The following is a 25,656-nucleotide window of genomic DNA, read 5'->3' on the forward strand; positions in this document are numbered from 1 at the left end:
TCAAACACAAAAACTGCACATACAACCTCAGGCACAGACGAGCGGACAGCATCGCCACAAATAGAACACGCTTTTTTAAGAGCTTCTTCCCTGCAACAGTGAGACTCTTGGCCAAAACAAAACAAAATGAACTGATGTCCTGATATAGGGTTTGTGCAAGTTACAATGCTCTATGTGTCTTCTGTGTGTCTTTTAAAAAAAAAAAATGTTTAAATTTTTTAATTTTTAATTTTAATTTTTAACTTGACTTGACTCTCTGAATAGCCGCACAAGAGTTCCTATGTGTGTAAGCACAAATGGCAAATAAAGTTTTTGACCTTTTGACCTTGACCTGAAGCAAAGCAAGAATTTCATTGTCCTATCTGGGACACATGACAATAAACTCTCTTGACATGACCTCTCCCACTTAGGTGATTGTTTAGGCAACTACCGGCGACTAGTTTGTCGCCACATGTTCGCCGGGAGTCGTCTCCTCAGTCGCGCGAAAAAGCGTCTTTCTGGTCGCCGCTAGAGTTTCAACTTGTTGAAACATTTTCGGCGACAGTGGGTTTGACGCCTATGAGCGTAGCTTGACTTCTCCTGACGTAGGTGCTGTCGTAGGTTGTCGCCAGGATGACGTAGGTTGTCGCTGGTTTTTCGGCGACCTGCTACGAATATGACAGTCGCCGGCAGTTGCCTGAAAAATCGGCAAGTGGGACAGGCCCTTTAGAATGGAACAAACGCCAAACGTCTCAACTGAAGAGTTAATACAGTTTAATTTATTGTCATGTGTATTGAGTGTAAAGCTTTTTGCGGTCATCCCTTTTGTTGCGTGCTAACCAGTCAGCGGAAAGCCAATACATTTTAACTTCAGTTTAGTTTTGAGATACAGCGTGGGTACAGGCCCTTCGGTACACCACGTCCGCACTGACCAGCGATCTCCACACTTTAACACTATCCTACACACACCAGGGACAATTTACACTTATACCAAGTATACAAACCCAAGCCAAGTAACCTACAAACCTGTACGTCTTTGGAGTTTGGGAGGAAACTGAAGATCTCGGAGAAAACCCACGCGGTCAAGGGGAGTCAAGTCAAGTCACATTTATTTATATAGCACATTTAAAAAACAACTCTCGTTGGCCAAAGTGCTTAACATTTGTTATAAGAATAGTATAAACAAACAAACTACATACATATATACATATAGCCCTCGTTCAGAGGACGTCAGGAAAGGCTTGGGAGTACAGGTAGGTTTTTAGTCTTGACTTAAAGGAGTCGATGGAGGGGGCAGTTCTGATGGGAAGGGGGATGTTGTTCCACAGTCTAGGAGCTGCAACCGCAAAGGCGCGGTCACCCCTGAGCTTATGCCTAGACCGCGGGATATTCAGCAGCCCCAAGACGGCCGATCTGAGGGACCTGGAGGTGGAGTGGTGGGTGAGAAGACTTTTAATGTAGGAGGGGGCAAGCCCATTGAGGGCTTTGTAGACATACAGGAGGACCTTGAAATTTATTCGGAACTGCACAGGGAGCCAGTGGAGAACGTACAAACTCTGTACGGACAGCACCCGTAGTCGGGATCGAACCCGGGTCTCTGGCGCTGTAAGGCAACAACTCTACCGCTGCACCACCGTGTGGCCTGTTGTTTAACGTTTAACGCTGATGTCTACACATTAAAGCGGGTTGGGCAATGGGCAGAACCATTTTTTTGCTGTTGCAACAATTATGAAAAATTGAACAAGCTAATTCCAGTACTTTGAACACCAGTTTCCCCGAACGACCTCTGTGTGATTTCATCACAAAGGAATGTGTATCTATGGGGAGGAGTTTCTGCCGAGGTGGCTATTTAAACCCCTTTCTGCAGGTCCAGGTGCATCGGAGCTGAGGACTGAAGAGCCATGATGTTCCTCCTCCTGCTGCTGCAGCTGGCAAGTGCTGTTGTGCCTTCCGTAAGTTCATTTCTCATCTTTGTTACTCCTGCATATGTGCTGGCTCAGTTCTGTCCTGGGTGCTTTATGTGTGTGTGGGTGCTCTTGCATCAACCACAGCTCGCTCCTCAATTCCCCTAATCTGGGCAAGAGCATCTATGTTGCACTGTTAGAGGTGTCAAACTAGGACCTGCCTCGCTCCCCATCTCTCTCCATTGGGTAGACGTAACATGTGCCCCTCTACTTGGCAAAGATGGGCTTGTTCCCCCAGTGTCCCACCAACTAGTCCGCACTGGACCAATGTTATCCCACTTTCTCATCCACTCCCTACGCACTAGGGGGCCAATTAACCTACGCACCCCGCACATCTTTGGGATGTGGGAGCACCCCTGAGGAAAACCCACGTGGTCACGGGGAGAACATGCAAACCCCACGCAGACAGCAGCCGAGGTCAGGCCACACCATTAGAAAGGAGACGTAGAGGAATTTCTCTGGTCAAGGAGTGATGAATCTGTGGAATTCATTCCCGCGGGATGTTTCCACTGGTAGGAAAGTCTGGGACCAGAGGTTGCGGCCTCAGAATAAAAGAATGTGCCTTTAGAGAGGAGATGAGGAGGTAAATCTTTAGGTTGAACAAGTTAGGGCTTTATTCTTTGGAGCGCAGAAGGTTAAGGGGGGACTTGATAGAGGTCTTTAAAATGATGAGAGGGATAGACAGAGTTGACGTGGATAAGCTTTTCCCATTGAGAGTAGGGAAGATTCAAACAAGGGGAAATGACTTGAGAATTAAGGGACAGAAGTTTAGGGGTAACATGAGGGGGAACTTCTTTACTCAGAGAGTGGTGGCTGTGTAGAATGAGCTTCCAGTGAAGGTGGTGGAGGCAGGTTCATTTTTATAATTTAAAAATAAATTGGATAGTTATATGGACGGGAAAGGAATGGAGGGTTATGGTCTGAGCGCAGGTAGATGGGACTAGGGGAGAATACGTGTTCGGCACGGACTAGAAGGGTCGAGATGGCCTGTTTCCATGCTGTAATTGTTATATGGTTATATGGTTAAATAAGTAATTTTTATTAAATAGCACTTTTAAATCAAATCACATTGAATCCAAAGTGCTTTACAGAGAAGAAATCAGATTACCATACATCCATATAAAATAAAAAAACAATAGTATGGTGCAACACAAATTTAAATTTAAATTTGATGCTGGGTTGGGTTGGGTGAGGTGGGGGGGGGGGGGGGATGAGGGGCAAGGTATATCTCCACTTATTCTTTTTTTTAAATTCCTATATCTTTCTGTTACTCTCAATGGTGTTAGGTTAGGTAAGGGGGAGGTGCAGCGTGACCTGGGCATCCTTGTACACCGGTCACTGAAAGTTGGCTTACAGGTACAGCTGGCAGTGATGAAAGCTAATGGAATGTTGGCCTTCATAAACAGAGGATTTCAGTATAGGAGGAAAGAGCAGTTGTATAGGGCTCTGGTAAGACCACATCTAGAGTATTGTGTACAGTTTTGGTCTCCTAATTTGAGGAAGGACATCCTTGTGATTGAGGCAGTGCAGCGTAGGTTCACGAGTTTGATCCCTGGGATGGCGGGACTGTCATATGAGAAAAGATTGAAAAGACTAGGCTTGTATTCACTGGAGTTTAGAAGGATGAGGGGGAATCTTATAGAAACATATAAAATTATAAAAGGACTGGACAAGCTAGATGCAGGAAAAATGTTCCCAATGTTGGGCGAGTCCAGAACCAGGGGCCACAGTCTTAGAATAAAGGGGAGGTCATTTAAGACTGAGGTGAGGAAAAACGTTTTCACCCAGAGAGTTGTGAATTTATGGAATTCCCTGCCACAGAGGGTAGTGGAGGCCAAGTCACTGGATGGATTTAAGAGAGAGTTAGATAGAGCTCTAGGGGCTAGTGGAGTCAAGGGATATGGGGAGAAGGCAGGCACGGGTTATTGATTGGGGACGATCAGCCATGATCGCAATGAATGGCGGTGCTGGCTCGAAGGGCCGAATGGCCTCCTCCTGCACCTATTTTCTATGTTTCTATGTATGTTACACTGCTTTGGTAGTTTAGGGGACTTTCTTTCTTTCTTCTTCAATCTATGATTTCACTTTCTACTTATTTTCTTTCTTGTTTTCTCTTTCTTTCCTTTTTTCATTTTCATAAATTAGGTTATAAGGTTAAAAATGAAACTGTACAATAATGGTATCATGTTAGATGCCGAATGTTTTATCACTGTACAATTGCGTTGAATAAAAAAAAAAAAAAAGAAAAAAAAAAGAAAAAAGAAAAACCGCAAAAAAGACACACTATAGGATTTAACATGAACGCCCCCCCCCCCCCCCCCCCCCCATAGCAGAATCAACACTTTCCACTGTGAGGGAAGGCACTAAAAAGTCCAAATGAGGAAGAATTTCTTGAGCCGGAGGGCGGTGAATCTGTGGAATTCACTGTGGAGGCCAAGTCGTTGCGTATTTTTTTTTTTTAATTTTATTAGAAGTAAGTACAGTCATATGGCACCAAAGTGCCTAATATATATTATCATAATACATTTTATGTACAACTTCTTTCTTTTTTTTTTGTTACATTGAAAAAAGATTAGAATAAGAAAAAGAAGTTAGATAGTAAAGGATAGAAAGATGTGAAATATATAGTGTGTGAAGAAAGAAAACGAGTAAATGAAGAAAGTTGAGAAAGAGAAAATAGAAAAAAGAAAATAAATTAAAAAAAAAAAAAAAAAAAAAAAAAAAAAAAAGGAGATCGTTGTTTATAATCTTGACCAACCCTCGTCCGGTCCTGAAACTGTTATTTTTTACAATTGTGTTGCACCATATGATTCCAAAAAAACGACGAATGGAGACCAACTCGTTATGAATTGGTCTGATTTATCCATTAGGAGGAATCGCATTTCCTCAAGATGAACGGTGTCCAACATACTTGCAATCCACATTTTAAGCGTTGGTATTGATGTACCCTTCCAAAATTTAAGTATTAATTTTTTTGCTATTATTAAACCATAGTTAAAGAATAGATTTTGAGATGTGTTCAATTTATTCACATCTTCCATTACACCAAATATAATCATTTCAGTATTAGGTTCCATTCTTGTCTTGAATAATTTTGTAAATATTTCAAAAATATCATTCCAAAATTTTATGCAGGAAACTAAGGAGTGTGTTATAGTTGCATTTTGGGCTAGACATTTATCACAAGTGGCGGATATATTTGGATAAAATTTGTTCAATCTTGTTTTTGAATAATATAATCTATGTACAATTTTAAATTGAATTAGATTATGTCTTACATTAATTGAACATTTGTGAATATATATCAAGTATTTTTCCCATTTAACCTTCGTAATTTTTATCATTAGTTCCCGTTCCCACTCTTCTCTAAGTACCTATGTCGATGGTAGGTCTATATTTAGAATACTATTATATAAATATGATATTAATTTTTGTGAGTCAGCTTCAATATTCATTGCTTCTTCCAATACTTGGGTATTTTTAAGGCGGAGATAGATAGATTCTTGATTAGTACGGGTGTCAAAGGAAACATGGAGACATGGAAGGGGTCTGTTTGACACAATGAGTATTATATATGTGCGCACACACACACACACACACGCACGCACGCACGCACGCACGCACGCACGCACACACACACACACACACTCACACACACACTCACACACACTCACACACTCACACACTCACACACACTCACACGCGCGCACACGCGCACACACGCGCACACACGCACACACACGCACACACACGCGCACACACGCGCACACACGCACACACACGCACACACACGCACACACACACACACACACACTCACACACACTCACACACTCACACACACACTCACACACACTCACACACTCACGCACTCACGCACACACACACACACACACACACACACACACACACACACACACACACACAATATATATATGTGTATATGGGTATGTGTATCAAGCCATCTAACCTACACACCTGTACGTCTTTGGAGTGTGGGAGGAAACCGAAGATCTCGCAGAAAACCTACGCGGTCACGGGGAGAACGTGCAAACACCGCACAGACAGCATCCGCAGTCAGGAGCAACTACTCGTGGATAAAAACTGTTTTTTGTCTGGCTGTGGCAGCTTTGACAGTCCGGAGTCGCCTTCCAGAGGGAAGTGATTCAAAGAGTTTGTGGCCAGGGTGAGAGGGGTCAGAGATGATCTTGCCCGCTCGCTTCCTTGCCCTTGCAGTGTACAGTTCATCAATGGAGGGAAGGTTGCAGCCAATAACCTTCTCTGCTGATCGGCATCTCTGTCTGCCGTTTTTAAGTGATGGGTGTGGCAGTGACACAGTCTCAGGGGGAGGCTGGTGCAGTTGCGGGTGTGAAGCTAATCTCAATGTCTATGCGTTGCAGTTTGGTCAGAATGCCAGCGGTTCGATCAACAACAATGGCATCTGTGAATGCTCGGTCATATTGCCGGACAACACCTTCCCAGTGGTAAGGATGGAATATTTGGAAAGAACATCACGGAAACTCAATATCAGCGTGCAACTTGAAATTAGCAAGGTGAGGATTCGCGCTACTGTCCAGAGGTACTCTTTAGTCTTTAGACCAAAGGCTCCCAACCAGGGCGTAAATTTTCCCCCTGGGGGTTAAATTTCGCCTACCCAGGGGGTAAATTTGTTGATCCTGGACATACATATTTTTTCTCATTGACTGACTGTGTTTGGTTCTGATATACCAGTATCTGTTCATCATCAGTTGTTCATAAATAAGTGAAATAACATTGTAGGTAGACAAAAATGCTGGAGAAACTCAGCGGGTGAGGCAGCATCTATGGAGCGAAGGAAATAGGCAACGTTTCGGGCCGAAACGTTGCCTATTTCCTTCGCTCCATAGATGCTGCCTCACCCGCTGAGTTTCTCCAGCACTTTTGTCTACCTTCGATTTTCCAGCATCTGCAGTTCCTTTAGACATTAGATATAACATTGTTACGTGCTATTAAAGTTGCCAGGGATGAAAAAGGTTGGGAACCACTGCTTTAGATGTTATAGATACAGCGCGGAAACAGGCCCTTCAGCCCACCGAGTCCGCGCCGACCAGCGATCCCCCGTACACTAACACTATCCAACACATGAGACAATTTCCCACATTTACCTACAAACATGTACGTCTTTGGAGTGTGGGAGGAAACCAGAGCACCCGGAGAAAACCCACCAGGTCACGGGGAGAACGTACAAACTCCCGTAGTCGGGATCGAACCCGGGTCTCTGGCGCTTGCTGCAAGCGCTGTAAGGCAGCAACTCTACCGCTGCGCCACCATGCCACAACGGTAGAGAGGTTGCAAAGGCTTTCACAAAATGTTAAATGCTCAGCTCGACATAGACTACAAGGCCTACACCAAACCCAAACCAATTAGGAGCAGACGAGGGCATTCGATCCAATTTGTGATCCCAGCTACAAAGACAGATGTGTACAGCAATTCGTTCTTCCCCCGCACAATTAAAGCTTGGAATAATCTCCACCCAACTATAGTTATCCAACCAGATGCAACTAAATTTAAAGTAGCTCTTTCTTCCCAATAACCCTTTCTGGCTTAAGCCCTCCCTTCACCCCCTCCACAGTTTAAATTCCAGTTGGAATATTTTGGAGGACCAAGAAACCAAGAACCCAAGAAACTCTACAACTGCGCTGCTGTGCTGCCCCCTATAGTGTGTAAGCCTATTGTGTTTGCTGTGTTGTCTGCAGGTGAGGGAATACACACACACTATGTCGGTGTACGCGTCCAGGCTGGTGAACCTGACCCGGCGTGTGGAGAGGATCGAGACCGGGGGCTCCTACACCCAGCTCGACTTTGAGCTGCTCAAGCTGGAGATACGAGAGCTGGTGTCCCTCACCTCCCAGCTGAAGCTCACACTCAACGGCAGCAACACCATCATCAACCAGCTCTACAAAGAGGTGAGGAGCATCGTTCAATTTACCGCACCACACCTCTCTGTCCTAGAAACATACACAAGGTGCTGGAGGACCTCAGTGAGTCAGGCAACATCTCTGGAGTTTAGAGTTTAGAGATACAGTGAGGAAACGGACCCTTCGTCCCCACCGAGTCCACGGCAACCATTGACATGAGAGGTGACATTTCAGGTGGGGACCCTTCTTCTGAAGAAGTCCATGTTCTCCAGAGATGGTTCTATCCTACACTCGGGTCAATTTTACAGTGGAATAACCTACAAATCCGTATGTCTTTGGAATGTGGGAGGAACACCCATGTGGTTACAGGGAGAACGTGCAAACTCCACACAGATATCTATCAATCAATCAATCAATTTTAATTGTATAGCAGGTTTAAAAACAACTCACGTTGACCAAAGTGCTTCACATCAGTGCAGATACTAATTTGATACATACAGTGGTACACAGGCCTAACAATACATATATAAAATGTTTACAGCACCCCCTCAGAGAGGCTCAAAAACGCTAAGGAGTAGAAATAGCTTTTGAGCCTCGCCTTAAAGGAGTCGATGGAGGGGGCAGTTCTGATGAGGAGAGGGATGCTGTTCCACAGTCTAGGTGCTGGAACCGCGAAAGCGCGGTCCCTCCTGAGCTTAAACCTAGACCGCGGGATAGTCAGTAGCCCCAAGTCGGCCGACCTGGGGGACTTGGAGGTAGAATGGTGGGTTAGCAGATTTTTGATATGGGGGGGGGGGGGGGGGGGGGGAAAGCCCGTTAAGGGCTTTGTATACATATAGGAGGAGCTTGAAGTTGATTCTGTATCGTACTGGGAGCCAGTGGGGAGAGGCCAGAATGGGGGTTCTTCTTGCGAATGGCGTGCACAGCCTAAGTAAGTAAGTAAGTAAGTTTTATTTATATTGCACGTTTTAAGTCAACTCGCATTGACCCCAAAGTGCTTTACATAAATTAAATAATAAGTTCCATTACAAACCATAGAAAAAGGTTAAAAAAAAAAAAAAAAATGAATAAAATGGACACAACACATTTTAGAGTTGAACACAAACGTCCCCCCACAGCAGAATCAAACCTTTCCACTGTGGGGAAAGGCACCAGAAAGTTAAGTCCTCTTCCTCTGTGAAACACCCGAGGTCGGGCCTAAAGTTGTAGAACAACTTGTGCTGTTTGATCTTCTGTGCGTGCACGTCGAGTTGATTGCATTAGTCGAAACAGGGCGGACCACGTGAAGGTTGCAATCTTCCACCCCAGAATCGGGGTGATGTGGTCCCTTTTACGGGTACCCGTCAGAAGTCTCGCTGCGGCATTTTGAACCAATTGCAGGCGGGACAGGGATGATCGGCTGATGCCGACCCTCAGGCTCGTTGTGTGATCTTATGCTTCTGTCTAATGTTCACTCGAACCGACCTGTCTGTTCCAGATTGAGAACATATCGCTCACCGTCAGTAAGTTGGAGTCGTACGATAAACTCAACGTGCTGGCGATCCGTCGGGAGATCTCTTCGCTGAGGCTGAGACTCAGCGACTGTGAGGAGGATCGAGCTGCCTCCACACCCAAGCCCATCGACTACGGTGAGTTTCAGAGCGTGGAACAGCACAGCGCCAGAGAAGGCACTTTGGCCACAGAGTGCGAGCCGACCAGGATCGAACATGATCCAAGGCCAACTCTTATCTGCATGCACATATCCCTCCATTCCCTGCACATCCATGTATGTATCTGAAAGTCTGTTGAATCCCACGATCGTATCTGCCTCCACCACCACCCCTGCCTCCACCATGTTCCAAGCTCCCACCACTCCCACTGTTTTAAACAACTAGCCCCACACATCTCCTTTAAACTTTGCTCCATTCACCATATAGCTACGCCCTCTAGTATTTGATATTTACACCTTGGGGGAAAAAAGGTTCTGACTGTCCACGCTATCAATTCCTCTCATAATTTAATATTTATACTTCTTAACTTTTTTTCGATTTTTTTGTGTCTAAGGGTCTTTGTTTTGATCACTCTTTCACACACTTACTATCCTTTCTCACTTTCTTTACTTTTCTCCTTTTTAAAGTTTAAAATATGAAGTGGTACAGGAAATGGATGATGTTATCTTTGGCTTATATTATTGTAATGTACACTACTTCTAATTAATAAAATCAGTTAAAAAAAAATTATATACGTGTGAGGCACGGAGGGATCGACTAGAGTCATAGAGTCATACAGCATGGAAACAGGCCCTTCGGCCCATCTAAGACTCTATGACTCTAGTCGATGGTGTTCACTCTCCACAATGGACACCCTTTTGTCTACTTTCAACCTCCGTGCCTCACACATATATAAATTTTTTAATGTTATTCTTCTCCACCAGGAAGCTGCCAACATGGCGGTCTACTCAACATATCTGAGCCGTTTGTGATACAGCTGAACTGGAAAGGATCTGGTTCTAAGTACGGAGGCTGGGGCAAGGATTCTTCACCTCTGCCCACTAAAGAGGCCCTCTACTGGGTGGCACCACTACTGAACGAACAGATACTGACCACCTTCAGGCTCTACGCTTCATTCGACGAGCTACTGCTCACCAGGAACCCGATCGATAAAAACCTGGTGATTCCTGGCCGCCGCCCAAGCTATGTCAAGACAGGGCAGGGCAGTGGGATGGTCTTGTACAATAACTCCTTGTATTACAACTGTTACACCAGTAGGGACATGTGCAGGTATAACGTAGACACCAACGTACTCGAGAGACAGACTCTGGTTGGGGCAGTCTTTAATAACAGGTTCTCATACCAGGGTGTGAAGTACCAGGACATGGACTTTGCGGTAGATGAGTCTGGAGTATGGGTTATCTACTCCACTGAAGAAAATGCTGGCAATATAGTTATTAGTAAGCTCAACGTGACCTCCTTCACTGTAGAGAGGACATGGATCACCAAGCAGTTCAAACCTGGCGTCTCCAGTGCCTTCATGATCTGTGGGGTGCTGTACGCCATTAGACCTGTCAACACAAGGGTGGAGGAGATTTTCTTTACATTTGACACCAGGACCAGTGAGGAAGGTAGGATCTCTATAAAGATGAATAAAATGCTGGAGCTTCTGCAGAGTGTCAACTACAACCCATCCGATCACAAGCTGTACGTGTACAATGATGGCTACGAGGTGACGTACAATGTGATATTTAAACCTTATGCCCCTCCAGCCAACAAAAGATAATGCCAATACATCAACAGCCTCAACTACCTCCTCCGGCAGCTCGTTCCATACACCCACCATCCTTTTGTGTGAAAAAGTTACCCCTCAAATTCCTATTAAATCTTTCCTCCCCCCTCACCATAAACCTGTCCTTTGATTCATGGAAACATAGAAACATAGAAAATAGGTGCAGGAGTAGGCCATTCGGCCCTTCGAGCCTGCACCGCCATTCGATATGATCATGGCTGATCATCCAACTCAGTATCCCATCCCTGCCTTCTCTCCATACCCCCTGATCCCTTTAGCCACAAGGGCCACATCTAACTCCCTCTTAAATTTGGCCAATGAACTGGCCTCAACTACCTTCTGTGGCAGAGAATTCCTGCACATTCACACCATCCCACACCAGGGACAATTTACAATTTTTCCAGAAGCCAATTAGACTACAAGCCAGCCGTGGAAAACCCACGCAGCTCATGCAGAGAACGTGCAAACTCCATACAGACAGCACCCGTGGTCAGGATCGAACCCGAGTTGGGTGACTGAGAATCATTGGTGGAACTGGGAGGAATTCCCTGTTCTCCAAAATACTCCCTGGGATCTTGAGATGTTCCATCCAAGTATCTCCAAGGAACCACACCTTAGGTGATATCTGTGCCGAACATGATGCCAAGATAAGTGTGTGGGAAGGAACGGCAGATGCATCGAAGATAGACACAAAACCTCTGGATAGAAGGAATGGGTGGCCTTTCAGGATGAGACCCTTCTTCTGAAGAAGGATCTCGACCCAAAACATCACCCATTCTTTTTATCCAGAGATGCTGCCTTTCCCGTTGAGTTACTCCAGCATTTTGTGTCTCAGCTAAGATAAACTAATCTGACCTGCCTACACATGAGCCATATCGCTCCATTTCCAGCATATCCATGTGCAACACACCAACAAATTAAGAAAAACTTAAGGTGCATAGACATTGAATTATTTTGCTTGTAATTGCTTTTCATGTAACGAATGTAATATCTAATAACTGCAGTGATTGCAGGAGGACTAGGTATAAACCTGAAGGAATAATGTCCTGAACCTTAATCTGGGAGGAATATTTTTCAGATCTAGTCATTGATCCACAATCTTAAGTCTTTTTCTGTCATTGATTAACACTGAGGTAACAAATGGTTATTAGTTTAAGTTGATATGATCTTACTTGCAAAATGAAATGTAAATATGTGAATAAATAATGTCAAAATCAAGTCTCAAGCTGGTTGGTTTAGTCTAGTTTAGAGCTACAACACGGAAACAGGCCCTTCGGCCAACGGAGTCCGCACTGACCAGCGATCCCCGCACATTAACACCATCCTACACACACCAGGGACAATTTTACATGTATGCCAAGCCAATTAACCTTCGAACCTGTACGTCTTTGGAGTGTGGGAGGAATCTGGAGCACCCGGAGAAAACCCACGTCGGTCACGGGGAGAACGTGCAAAGTTGGTACACAGGCAGCGCCCGTGGTCAGGATCGAACCCGGGTCTCTGGCGCTGTAAGGCAGCAACTCTACCGCTGCACCACTTCATCAGTACCTTGCAGCTGAAGATCATAGTGAGTTCAATGTATTTGGCTGTCCCCCATCAGAATCAGTTTTTAAAAAAGTTTTTAAAATATTTTTATTAGAAGCAAACATATTATGGTAAAGTATAGTTACATATTGTAGTAAAAAAAACTTTTCATATACATCAATCATACATTATTAAAATTTTCAATTGTCGATTAATTCTGCTTCTAGTGTTTTTTTATGTAGATAGAAAGAGAAAAAAAAGAATGACAAATATCAAAAAAGAGAAAAGGTGAAATGATTTACTTATAATACGTCATTGGAGATAAGTTTGTAGATTATAAAGTGTAACTTTTCATCTAATCCTGAGTTCAAGTTTCAGTTGGGTTTTCGTGCTGGGCCAATCTATCCCTTTAAATAGTTAATGAATGGAGACCATATTTTAACAAAAATTTCTTGTTTGTCCATTAAGCCAAGTCCAATTCTTTCTAGATGTAGGGTCTCCGAAATTTCCACGATCCACATTTTAATTGTGGGGGTCGTAGGGCCTTTCCAAAATTTTAATATAAATTTTTTCCCAGTTATTATACTGTAGTCGAGGAAATTTATTTGGCTTGTTGTGAGTGTTAAACTTTGTTCTGATATTCCAAGTATTATTAATTTTGAGTATCAGAATCAGTTTGATCACAGCCAACATGGTCCCAAAATTATTATCATGTGAAACTTAAAATATAAAATAAAATGTACAAACTCCGTACAGACAGCACCCGTGGTCAGGATCGAACGTGCGTCTCTGGCGCTGTGAGGCATAGACTCTAATGTGCCTTCGGTTGTTATATCAAGCTGAGAATATCCTTCTCATCTTCTGGATTTCCTCTCTGCTTCCTTTCCATCCCTGCCTGTTCCATTGATGTCCATTTTTTGATTAAAAAAAACCGTAATGTCTAACCCTGACACTGGAATCCAGCTGCTGAGACCCAGAGGTGGAGTTTCTCATATGCTACAGCCTCTCCACTTTAATCTCACCCACCCACAGTGGCACAACCATGCTATCGTCGTCTATACTGGACCACCTCCATCAGTGTAAACTGATGCTCTAGTCATTAAAGGCATGACCTACATAGAACTGGGTACCAAAGTTGGGAGATCTTGTTGCAGTGCATAAAACATCGATGAGACACGATTTGGAGTATTGTGTTCAGTTTTGGTCTCCATGTTATAAGGAAGATGTTGTCAAGCTGGAAAAGGTGAGAAGAAGACTCACGAGGATGCTGAGGGCCTGAGCTGTAAGGGAAGGTTAAACAGGCTGGGGCTTTACTCCTTGGAGCGCAGAAGGATGAGGGGTGATCTTGTAGAGGTGTAGAGATCACGAGAGGAAAGGATCGGGTAAATGCACAGAGCAAAGAAGGGAAGAGATTTGAACTTTTTTTCTGCCTTCCATCACAGTGAGGAATGTGGAGGAGTCACTGTGGTGGATGTTTGTGTTAAAATGTGTTTTGTGTGTTCCGTTGCTTTTTATTTGTATGACTGACTTGGCAAATTAAATTCCTCGTAAGTTGCAAAAACATACTTGGCTAATAAAGTATTATTGTGATTGGGGCAGACAAAAATGCTGGAGAAACTCAGCAGGTGAGGTAGCGAAGGAATAGCTGACGTTTTGGGTCTCGACCATAGATGCTGCCTCACCCACTGAGTTTCTCCAGCATTTTAGCCTATTTTAGATTTTTCCAGCATCTGTAGTTCCTTCATAAATATTGTGATTGTGATAGTCTTTTACCCAGAGTAGGGGAATCGAGAATAAGCAGATATGGGTTTAAGCTGAAGGGGGATGATTTAATACGAACTCGAGGGGTAACTTTTTTACACAAAGGGTGGTGTGTACATGGAACGAGGTGCCGGAGGAGGCCGTTGAGGCAGATACTATAATAGCGTTTAAGGGACATTTTGTTCAGGTACATAGATAGGACAGGTTTAGAGGGATATGGGCCAGGCATGGGCAGGTGGAACTAGTGTAGATGAGACATGTTGGGTCGGTGTGGGCAAGTTGGGCCAAAGGGCCTGTTTCCAAGCTGTATGACTCTATGACTGTGACACCAACATCCCCCCTACCCCAACAGTGAGACGGTCACACCACGAGTTAGGTTGAACTAAACATCTCTAATATGATGTGAACAGGACATTTTAAAGCAGTATTAATTGGACCTTGGATGAAGCAGGCCGATTCTAGATGTCAAGATCATTGGTTTGGCCACTTCAACTTTGATGTTAAATTGGAATTTAAATATATCCCAAATGAATTCAGCTGCAGAAATTCAGCTTTAAGTCTTTGATTTTCTACCCAGGTTGTGTCATAGAGTCATAGTCATAGAGTGATACAGCATGAAAACAGGCATTTCGGCCCAACTTGGTGCCTACATGTCCCAGCTATACTAGTCCCACCTGTCAGCGTTTGGTCCATATCCCTCCAAACCTGCCCTATCGACACTATAATAGAATAGTGAAAGGCCTGGATAGAGTGGATGTGGAGAGGACAATCCTGGCCTTTCCATGTGTCTGCCTAACTGCTTCTTAAAGGCTGGGACAGTCCCTGCCTCAACTGCCTCCTCTGGCAGCTTGTTCCATTCACCCGCCACCCTTTGCGTGAAAAAGTCAATCAGAATCGATCAGAAAAAGTCGGAGTCTACAGGTATTACACTTCGACTGACGGACGATTATTGATCCGGTTTAAAGGTCACGTCATAGGACACCAGATAGCCATCATTGTACACGTACAGCTTGTGATCGGACGGGTTGTAGCTGACACTGCGCAGTGTCTCCATCACCTTCTCCATCCTTACGGCGGCCCGACCTTCCTCACCGGTCCTGGTGTCGAACGTGTAGAAGATCTCCTCCGCCTGTGTGCCCACAGGCCTAAGGGCGTACAGCACCCCGCAGATCATGAAGGCGTTGGTGACGCTGGGCTTGAACTGTTCGGTGACCCAGGTCCTCCCAACAGTGAAGTCCGCCGTGTTGATTTTGCTAATAAGAATACGCCCAGCATGCTGCTCGGTGGAGTAAATGACCCAAAGGCCTGTTTCATCGACAGCAAAGTCCATGTCCTGGTAGTTAACGTTGTAGTAGGAGAACCTGTTATTGTAGGCCGCATTAGCCAGGATACGTTTATCTATGGCTCCTGTGTCTACGTTATACCTGCAGATATTCCTGCTATTGTAACAGTTGTAGTACACAGAGTTATTGTACAAAACCATCCCAGCCCCCTGCGCAGTATTGTAATAGCTATAATGCCCAAGGTTTCTTTCAGTCCAATTTTGGTGGAGCAGTAAATCGTCATAAGAGGGGTAGAAGCGGAAGGTTTGAAATGAAGATTCCCCAGTGGAGGCCACCACTAAATACTGCTCTTGTTCAGAGAGAAGCGGTACGGGGTCTTTCCCCCAAGCTCCATATCGGTAACTCGACCCCATCCAGTTCTGTTGCACAATGAAAGGTTCGGTGACTGTGAGGAGGCCGCCATGTTTGCAACTCCCTGTCAATAAACAGAAGAGAAACATTTGGAGAAACATTGGAAACATTTCTACAGAGTAGAAACAGGCCCTTCGGCCCAACTTGCCCACACCGGCCATATTGGTGGCGCGACTCACCCGTTGCAGCGGCCCCTACAGCCTGTCTGTCTTTTTTTTATTTTTTGTCTAGTTAAATGTAGTGTTGGTGTTTTTTGATATTGGTTTTGGGTGTGTGTATGTGGGGGGGGAGGGGGAAACTGTTTAAAATCTCTTCCCTGTCCGGGAGACCCGACCTTTTCCCTGTCGGGTCTCCGTTGTCGTTGGGGCCTAGCACCGTGGAGCGGCCTCCAACCTGAACGACCCGGGGGCTCGGGAGACTGCGGAGCTGCGGACTACTCACCATCGTGGGGCTGGCCGGCCTCGGAACGTGGGGAGCGGTGGTGACTCGCTGCTGCGACTCGACTCCTGGGGCTCGGAGGCTCCAGCAACGCAGCCGCAGGTCCGGTGGACTGGGACGTCGGGAGCTCGCGGGTCCGGGGGGGAGAGAGAGGCCGCTTCCCGGAGCTCCCGCAACGCGACTTCTCCAGCCCGTGTCGCGGGGTTGGAACGACCCGGAGCGGGGTCGTACATCGCCCGGCGCGGCTTCATGGCCGTGGGACATGCCAGCGCCCGCCGGGGGCTCCAACTTTGTGACATTTAGACCGGGAGCGGGGCCATAAATCGCCCGGCACGGCCTAAAATGGCCGTGGGGCTTAGCATCGCCCGCCTGGGGCTTGGACATCGGGAGAGACATGGAGAACAGGGGAGAGAAAAGACTTTGCCTTCCATCACAGTGGGTTCACTGTGATGGATGTTTGTGTGAATTAAATTGTGTGTATGTCTAGGAAGTGTCTTTGTTTGTATGGCTGTGGAAATGGAATTTCGTTTGAGCCTCACTGAGGCTCAAATGACAATAAATTGTATTGTATTGTATTGTATTGTACACCGGCCAACATGTCCCACCTACACTAGCACACCCGACAGTCACCTCGACATGAATAGTAGCAGTCAAACACGGGGCAAGGGCGGGACAAACCAATATACGGGATGTCCCGGCCAATACGGGACAGCCGGCAGCCATTGTGCCTCCCTCCCCAGTCACCGTGGTGATGGACAACTGACCGTAGTCGATGGGTGGAGGGGTCACGACCTGGTCACGTTCACACTCCTCCAGCCGTTCCCGCAGGGCTGCCATGTCCTTGCGGATTTGAAGCACGTTGTTCCTGTCGTACGATTCCAGCTGGTGGACGATGAGGGACATATTCTCGATCTGAAACACAGAGGGAATGGTGGAGGAGCAGGGGCAAACCCAGCAAAAACCATACACCCGACTTCACCCGAGGTCAGGATCGAACCCGGGCCTCGGGGGCTGTGAGAGCCATCACACCCATGCTGCTCTGCCAGCTGCACCGCCCCTTCATCAAGAATGTAACATTAACTCTGGACTCGATGGAACCTAATACTGAAATGATTCTATTTGGCGTAATGGAAGATGGGAATAAATTGAACACATCTCAAAATCTATTCCTTAACTATGGTTTAATAATAGCAAAAAAATTAATTCTTAAATTTTGGAAGGGTACATCAATACCAACGCTTAAAATGTGGATTGCAAGTATGTTGGACTTGAGGAAATGCGATTCCTCCTAATGGATAAATCAGACCAATTCATAACGAGTTGGTCTCCATTCGTCGTTTTTTTGGAATCATATGGTGCAACACAATTGTAAAAAATAACTGTTTCAGGACTGGATGAGGGTTGGTCAAGATTATAAATAATGATCTCCTTTTCTTTTTTATTTTATTTTATTTTCTCTATTCTCTTTCTCAACTTTCTTCATTTACTCGTTTTCTTTTTTCACACACTATATATTTCACATCTTTCTATCCTTTACTATCTAACTTCTTTTTCTTATTCTAATCTTTTTTCAGTGTAACAAAAAAAAAAGAAGTTGTACATAAAATGTATTATGAAAATATATATTAGGCACTTTGGTGCCATATGACTGTACTTACTTCTAATAAAATAAAATATTTTTTAAAAAAACTCTGGACTCGAGGTGAATCGAGTCTGTTAGTTTGAAGATACAGTGTGGAAACAGGCCCTTCGGCCCACCGAGTCCGTGCCGACCAATGATTCTATCTTTCGAACCCTACGCACTAGGGGCAATTTTACAGAAGCCAATTAACCTACAAGCCCGCACGTCTTTGGAGTGTGGGAGGAAACCGGAGCGCCCATGCGGTCACAGGGAGAACGCACAAACTCCGTACAGACAGCACCCGTCATCAGTTTTGAACCGGGTCTCCTAGACACAAGCAGAACCGAGTGTGTGAAGTGTGTCCTCCTGAACTCAGTGAAGAGCTGGGTTATTTCCGGGCGCTCCGGTTTCCTCCCACATTCCAAAGACGTGCGGATTTGTAGGTTAATTGCCTGATGTGAAATTGTCCCTAGTGCAGGATAGAACTAGTGGCTGGCACGGACTCAGTGGGCCGAAGGGTCTGTTTCCAAGATGTATCTCTGAACTCCGAACTCCAGAGATGTTGCCTGACCCGCTGAGGTCCTCCAGCGCTTTGTGTATGTTTTTAGGGTGCAGTAAAGTGAATGATGTTCCTGTGGGCGATGCCCCTCACCTCTTCGTAGAGCTGGTCGATGATGGTGTTGCTCCCGTTGAACATGTCCTTCAGCTGGGAGGTGAGGGACACCAGCTCTCGTATCTCCAGCCTGAGCAGCTCAAAGTCGAGCTGGGTGTAGGAGCCCCCGGTCTCGAAGCTCTCCACACGCCGGGTCAGGTTCACCAGCCTGGACGCGTACACCGACAGAGTCTGTCCATATTCCTTCACCTGCAGACATCAATAGTGAGTTACACTCACCTTCGGAGAATAGAGAACCGTTTACATCTCAAAATTAAAGGCCGACATTTTGAATTTGGGTCTCTCTTTTATCCACAGCCTTGTTGTGATGAATAGCCATTACTGCATTGTGTAGCTGGTGTTAGAATGTGTAGGTCTTGTTCCAATGTGTAACCATTCTAATGGCTCCACGCTGCCACGGCAAGGCCAGCAGCATAAACAAGGGCCAGTCTCCCCCCCCCCCCCGGGTCACTCCCCCTCCTCCCCTCTCCCATCAGGCAAGAGGTACAGAAGTGTGAAAATGCAAGCTTCAAGATTCAGGGACAGTTTCTTCCCAGTTGCTTTCGGACAGGTGAACCACCCTCTCACCAGCCAGAGAGTGGTCCTGAGCCACCATCTACCTCATTGGAGACCCTTGGACTATCTGTAATAGGACTTTACTAGATTTTAGTAAGGCAGCCAACATAATCAAAGGCTTATCCCACCCCGGTCATTCCTTCTTCTCCCTGCTCCCATTTTGCAGAAGGCAATGAAGCTTGAAAGAGGGCACCATCAGACTCAGGAACAGCTTCTTCCCCTCTGTTATAAGGCTGTGGAATGATCTTTCCATAAGTCAGGTTACTGTCCAATGCACCTCTACCCCATTGTAGACATTGGGCTTTATGGAACTGATGCGTACATATCTGAGACTTCCAATGTCAGTAAATCTGAGAGTCGGTAGTATAATAAATAACTTATTTATAACTTCATAAGTTCATAAAATATCGGAGCAGAATTAGGCCATTTGACCCATCAAGTCTACTCCACCGTTCAGTTAAGGCTGATCTATCTCTCCCTCTTAACCCCATTCTCCTCCCTTCTCCGCATAAACCCTGGCACCCGTACTAATCAAGAATCTATCTAACTCTGCCTTAAAAATATCCATTGACTTGGCCTCCAAACATCTATTGACTTGCCAACAAACGCTCATCATATATTAACCCAATCACTCCTGGGATCATTCTTGTAAACCTTCTCTGGATCCCCTCCAAAGAGTTACGGGGGCCAAAAACTGTTCTCAATACTCCAAATGCCATCTGACCAGTGCCTTATAAAGATGGACACAAAAGGCTGGAGTTAAGCCCCTGTCCCACTTAGGAGACCTAAACAGCAACCTCTGGTGACCTTGCCCACCACCCAAAAAAAAATTCAAGGTCAAGGTGACCTGCAACCTCCAACCACCTCCCACGCATGCGTTGAAAACCTTCTTCGACTATGAAGAAAACCGGCTTCGACTAGATCTGCGACTAAAAAATGATCGATGTTTAAAACGGCAACCTATTTTTAGTTGAGGCCAGTTTTAATCATGATGAAAAAATAGCAGCAACCTCGATGAAGCCTCGACCACGCGGAAACCACATTAGGGAGAGTGACCAAAACCTCCGGTGACCTCATGGAAACCTTGGGTGGCGGGCAAGGTCACCAGAGGTTGCTGTTTAGGTCTCCTAAGTGGGACAGGGGCTTAACTCAGCGGGACAGGAAGCATCTCTGGAGAGAAGGAATGGTTTTGGGTCAAGACCCTTCTTCAGAGCTTATGAAGCATCCCTGTTTTTTATATTCTAGTCTCTCAAAATAAACACTAGAATTGTCCATACCTTGGTGATCTCTGCCTGGACGCTGATATTGAGTTCCGATGTGGTTTCTAGCAGATATTCCATTTTATCCGCTGGGAACGTGGTGTCGGGCAGTATCACTGAGCACACACACACTCCGTCACTGTTAACTGTCCCATTGAAGGCCTTGGAAGTCTGTAACCACATTAACATTGGGTTAATAGACAATAGGTGCAGGAGTAGGCCATTCGGCCCTTTGAGCCAGCACCGCCGAGCCAGCAGAGCAAAGTTTCTGGTAGTACAAAGTTCCTGAATAATTCCCATTCAGTTACATTAACATATCAGTTTCAGTTTAGTTTATTGTCACGTGTATCGAGGTACAGTATAAAAGCTTTTGTTGCGTTCTAACCAGTCAGCAGAAAGACAATACATGATTACAATCAATCCATTTACACAGTGTACAGATACATGATAAGGGAATAGCGTTTAGTGCAAGATAAAGCCTGCAAAGTCTGATTAAGGATAATCTGAGGGTCGTGATAGACTGGATAGACTCGGCTTGTACACGCTAGAATTTAGAATATTGAGGGTAGATCTTATAGAAACTTACAAAATTCTTAAGGGGTTGGACAGGCTAGATGCAGGAAGATTATTCCCGATGTTGGGGAAGTCCAGAACTAGGGGTCACAGTTTAAGGAAAAGAGGGAAGTCTTTTAGGACCGAGATGAGAAAATCATTTTTTACACAGAGAGTGGTGAATCTGTGGAATTCTCTGCCACAGAAGGTAGTTGAGGCCACAGTTCATTGGCTATATTTAAGAGGGAGTTAGATGTGGCCCTTGTGGCTAAAGGGATCAGGGGGTATAGAGAGAAGGCAGGGATGGGATACTGAGTTGGATGATCAGCCATGATCATATCGAATGGCGGTGCAGGCTCGAAGGGCCGAATGGCCTACTCCTGCACCTATTGTCTATGTTTCTATGTTTCTATGAAAGAGGTAGATAGTAGTTCAACACTGCTCTCTGGTTGTGGTAGGATGATTCAGTTGCCTGATAACAGCTGGGAAAAACTATCTCTGAATCTGGATTTGTGTGTTTTCACACTTCTGTACCTTTCGCCTGATGGGAGAGGGGAGAAGAGGGAGTGGCCAGGGTGCGTCTTGTCCTTGATTATACTGCTGGCCTTGCCGAGTCAACGTGCTGTTGCTGTTGCATTTTATTTGTATGTCTGACTTGGCAAATGAAATTCCTCATATGTTGCAAAACATACTTGGCTAATAACGCATTATTGTGATTGTGACTGTGATCACAGGAGAAGAAGGGACGAGTTTGCATCACATATCCTGTGTAGTCAAGCATTTCCATCCAGGCAGTCTGGTTGTGGTTGCAGTGAGATACAGAATGCTGGAGTTACTCAGCGGGTCAGGCAGCATCTCTGGAGAGAAGGAATGGGTGACGTTTCGGATCGAGACCCTTCTTCTGTGTGTGGTGTTATGTTGACCAGAACAGTCTTGGAGAAACACCCTGGAGGAGATTGACTGCTTTTGTGCATTAGTCAGTCACAGCGAACTTGACTTTACTCAAACACAGAAAGAACTGGGGGGGGGGGGGGGGGGGGGGGACAAGTTTACTCACGGAGATCTGGGCAGAGGTCTCCAAGATGGCCACAAGCAGCAGCAGGAACCATTTCGCCATTATGCCTTCCCTGTTCACCTGCACAAGGAGGAGTTGCAGAAGAGATCAGATATCCAGCCCTTCAGGAAGTCAGGGAACCGCACAGAATGGAAACGGAAGCGTTGAGTTTAGTTTATCGTCGCTCGAAGAGCTTTTGCTGCATGCTAATGCCCCTGTCCCACTTTGGAAACCTGAATGGAAACCTCTGGAGACTTTGTGCTCCACTCTCCTTTTCACGCCTTGCCCTTCCATATCCCCCGTTTCCCTCTCCCCTGACTCTCAGTCGGAGGAAGGGTCTCGACCCGAAACGTCACCCACTCCCTCTCTCCCGGGATGCTGCCTGCCCCGCTGAGTTACTCCAGCATTTGTCGTCCTCATGGGCTGATTCACATCATCTGGATTCTTGCTCTTCATTGCACCAGTGTTAAAACCTGAGTTAAACCTTCCGTCTAAGTAAAACCTCGATCAGATAATCTCTGCTTCTGAAAGGGTGAAGATTTTGACTTACCGATCTGTCAGTGGGTGAGACGTGAGTGCTGACCTTGTGGAGTGTGGACGCCCAGTGCAATAAATGGTTCCGCAGAAAACCGTCCCTTATATAGGCAGGTCCTGGGAGCGCACCACTCTGTTATCTCTCTCTGCTGTTAATGGTGCCAGCAATTAGCTGGATGGGTAAACTGAGATGGTGAGATTAAGCACCAAGATTACCGATAAAACCTCACCGGGTGACAGCTGTGCTTCAGAGGCCACAGCTTGTGATAACTTCATTTGGTGCCAGGATGTTGATTAAAGTTTGCCTGTCAAGGTGAAGCTAATTAACTACCAATGACGTACGGTACATCTTGAGTTTCTCTGAGGATCCTTCAATAATAATAATAATGGATGGGATTTATATAGCGCCTTTCTAATACTCAAGGCGCTTTACATCGCATTATTCATTCACTCCTCAGTCACACTCGGTGGTGGTAAGCTCCTTCTGTAGCCACAGCTGCCCTGGGGCAGACTGACGGAAGCGTGGCTGCCAATCTGCGCCTACGGCCCCTCCGACCACCACCAATCACTCACACACATTCACACACAGGCAAAGGTGGGTGAAGTGTCTTGCCCAAGGACACAACGACAGTATGCACTCCAAGCGGGATTTGAACCGACTACCTTCCGATTGCCAGCCGAACACTTAGCCCATTGTGCCATCTGTCGTTCAATGCTTCTACTCTGGGGCTGTAGAAAGCATCTTGTCCAGCAACATCACAATCTGGTTTGGGAACAGCTCTGCCCAGGACAGGAAGGCTCTGCAGAGAGTAGTGCGTTCGGCCGAACGCACCATGGGAACTACACTCGCCCCCCTGCAGGACCTATACACCAGGAGGTGTAGATCCTGTCTCCTCAGATTCTGGTGAACTTCTACCGCTGCACCATCGAGAGCATCCTTACCAACTGTATCACAGTATGGTACAGCAACTGCTCTGTCTCCGACCGGAAAGCACTGCAGAGGGTGGTGAAAACAGCCCAACGCATCACCGGTTCCTCACTCCCCATCCATTGAGTCTGTCCAAAGCAAGCGTTGTCTGCGAAGGGCGCTCAGCATCGCCAAGGACTGCTCTCACCCCAACCATAGACTATTTACCCTCCTACCTGTATGCACGTAAATATATTTATTTATTGCTCATATTCTATGTCGCACTTCTAGGGAGATGCTAACTGCATTTCGTTGTCTCTGTACTGTACACTGACAATGACAAGAAATTAGAATCTGAATCCAGAGCCAGCAACATTATGGGGGACCCCTTCCACCCCAGCAATGGACTGTTCCAGCTGCTACAGTCAGGCAAACGCCTCCGCTGTCACGCTGTGAAAACAGAGAGGATGAGACGGAGTTTCTTCCCACAGGCCGTCAGGATGTAAACTCTTATCTCACCAGGGACTAATTTACTGTTGTGTTGTGTCTTATTAAAAAAAAAATTCTAACATGTAAATACTGATTCTGTTCTATTCTATTCTGTTCTGTAGTTTTTGCACAATCCGCAGGCATTGCCACTTTCATTACATTGCACATCTTGTATGTGTATGTGACAAATAAAGTTGGCTTGACTTGACTGTACATTCTTGGGCTTCCAAGATGGTTCTCCAAGATGAAAACAGATTCCAAGATGGCCCCCAACCCAGCTGAGCCACAGTAGCAGATCTACAAACTCATGTTACAATCGCTCCACATTCATAAATCTCTGATCCTGCAGCGACATTTAAGGTCATAAGGGATAATAATAATAATAATAATAAACTTTATTTATAAAGCGCTTTAAACAACCGCAGTTGCCACAAAGTGCTGTACATGAGAACTCATGGACAAAAAGTTATTACAAACCATTAAAAACCGTAAAACGAAGGATTAAAAACAGTAAAAATTAAAAGACATTAAAAGCACTAAGAACAGGAGCAATGTCTCAGCCAGTGTCGAAAGCCAGAGAATAAAAATAGGTGCAGAATTAGGCCATTCAGCCCATCAAGTCTACGCCGCCATTCAATCATGGCTGATCTATCTCTCCCTCCTAACCCTATTCCCCTGCCTTCTCCCCGTAACCCCCCTATCTATCTCTGCCTTAAATATATCCACTGACTTGGCAGTACTATATACACTGTAAATGGCCCAATTGTAATCGTGTATTGTCTTTCCGCTGACTGGATAACACACAACAAAAGCTTTTCACTGTACCTCAGTACACGTGACTTTAAACTAAACTGAATTCACCTGAACTGGGCTTAACTTGTTTGGCCAAACTACAAAAGAGGGGCCAACAGGAAGGAGACCACATAAATGCAATAAGTTGGACAGGGGGTGGGAGATTGCAACCTTCACGTGGTCCACCCTGTTTCGACGAATGCAATCAACCCGGCGTGCACAATCAAATAAGATCAAATAGAACAAGTTGTCCTACAACTTTAGGCTGTGCCCGCCATACGCAAGAAGAATAATAATAAATTGTATATCAAGCCACGCGATGGAGATTTGAGGATCCAGTGGTACTTTAGAAAACAGGATTTACCTGGTGGCACAGCTGGTAGCGCTGCTGACACACAGCGCCAGTGACCCAGGTTCGATCCCCACCCTGGGTCCCATCAAGATTCAAGAGTGGACACAAACTGCGGAGGTCACCCATTTCTCCAGAGATGCTGCAGGTTAATTTGTAGGTTAATTGGCTTGATATAAATGTAAAACATTCTCCCTGGTGTATGTGGGATAGCGCTAGTGTACGGGGATCATTGGTCAGCGCAGAGTGGATGGGCCGAAGGGCCTGTCTCCACGGTACCCGGACATGGCGCCGACGGACGAGAAGCCGAAGCAAAGAAGTCGAAGCCAAAGAACCGAATGGAAACGAGGCCGAA

At 45.7% G+C, this 25,656-nt stretch overlaps 2 protein-coding genes across 2 annotated transcripts; one reads left to right on the forward strand and one right to left on the reverse strand.

Moving 5' to 3' along the window:
• The first annotated feature begins 1,820 nt into the window (after window positions 1-1,820).
• olfm4 (olfactomedin 4) lies at window positions 1,821-11,155 on the forward strand. Its single transcript, XM_033014268.1, has 5 exons — window positions 1,821-1,931; window positions 6,342-6,494; window positions 7,677-7,886; window positions 9,316-9,466; window positions 10,252-11,155. The coding sequence occupies exons 1-5, from the start codon at window positions 1,881-1,883 to the stop codon at window positions 11,091-11,093; spliced, it is 1,407 nt and encodes a 468-aa protein (XP_032870159.1). The 5' UTR covers window positions 1,821-1,880; the 3' UTR covers window positions 11,094-11,155.
• A 4,175-nt stretch (window positions 11,156-15,330) lies between these two features.
• Window positions 15,331-22,293, reverse strand: LOC116967737 (olfactomedin-4-like). The gene is made up of 5 exons (XM_033014345.1): window positions 22,234-22,293; window positions 20,643-20,795; window positions 18,790-18,999; window positions 17,281-17,428; window positions 15,331-16,142 (listed from the first exon to the last, which is right to left on the reverse strand). The coding sequence occupies exons 1-5, from the start codon at window positions 22,291-22,293 to the stop codon at window positions 15,331-15,333; spliced, it is 1,383 nt and encodes a 460-aa protein (XP_032870236.1).
• Between the last annotated feature and the right edge of the window lie 3,363 nt (window positions 22,294-25,656).

Source organism: Amblyraja radiata, chromosome 41, assembly GCF_010909765.2.
Source record: "Amblyraja radiata isolate CabotCenter1 chromosome 41, sAmbRad1.1.pri, whole genome shotgun sequence".
Lineage (NCBI taxonomy): Eukaryota > Metazoa > Chordata > Chondrichthyes > Rajiformes > Rajidae > Amblyraja > Amblyraja radiata.

What these genes read in the sequence shown, in the direction of transcription:
- olfm4 (XM_033014268.1), top strand. Translation starts at nt 1,881, where the DNA reads ATGATGTTCCTCCTCCTGCTGCTGCAGCTGGCAAGTGCTGTTGTGCCT. An exon ending in CAAGTGCTGTTGTGCCTTCC is followed by an intron (nt 1,932 to 6,341) that starts GTAAGTTCATTT and finishes TATGCGTTGCAG; the next exon opens with TTTGGTCAGAATGCCAGCGG. An exon ending in ACCCAAGCCCATCGACTACG is followed by an intron (nt 9,467 to 10,251) that starts GTGAGTTTCAGA and finishes CTTCTCCACCAG; the next exon opens with GAAGCTGCCAACATGGCGGT.
- LOC116967737 (XM_033014345.1), bottom strand. Translation starts at nt 22,293, where the DNA reads ATGGCGAAATGGTTCCTGCTGCTGCTTGTGGCCATCTTGGAGACCTCT. An exon ending in TCGACCAGCTCTACGAAGAG is followed by an intron (nt 17,429 to 18,789) that starts GTGAGGGGCATC and finishes TCTGTGTTTCAG; the next exon opens with ATCGAGAATATGTCCCTCAT. An exon ending in CCCTCCACCCATCGACTACG is followed by an intron (nt 16,143 to 17,280) that starts GTCAGTTGTCCA and finishes GTTTATTGACAG; the next exon opens with GGAGTTGCAAACATGGCGGC.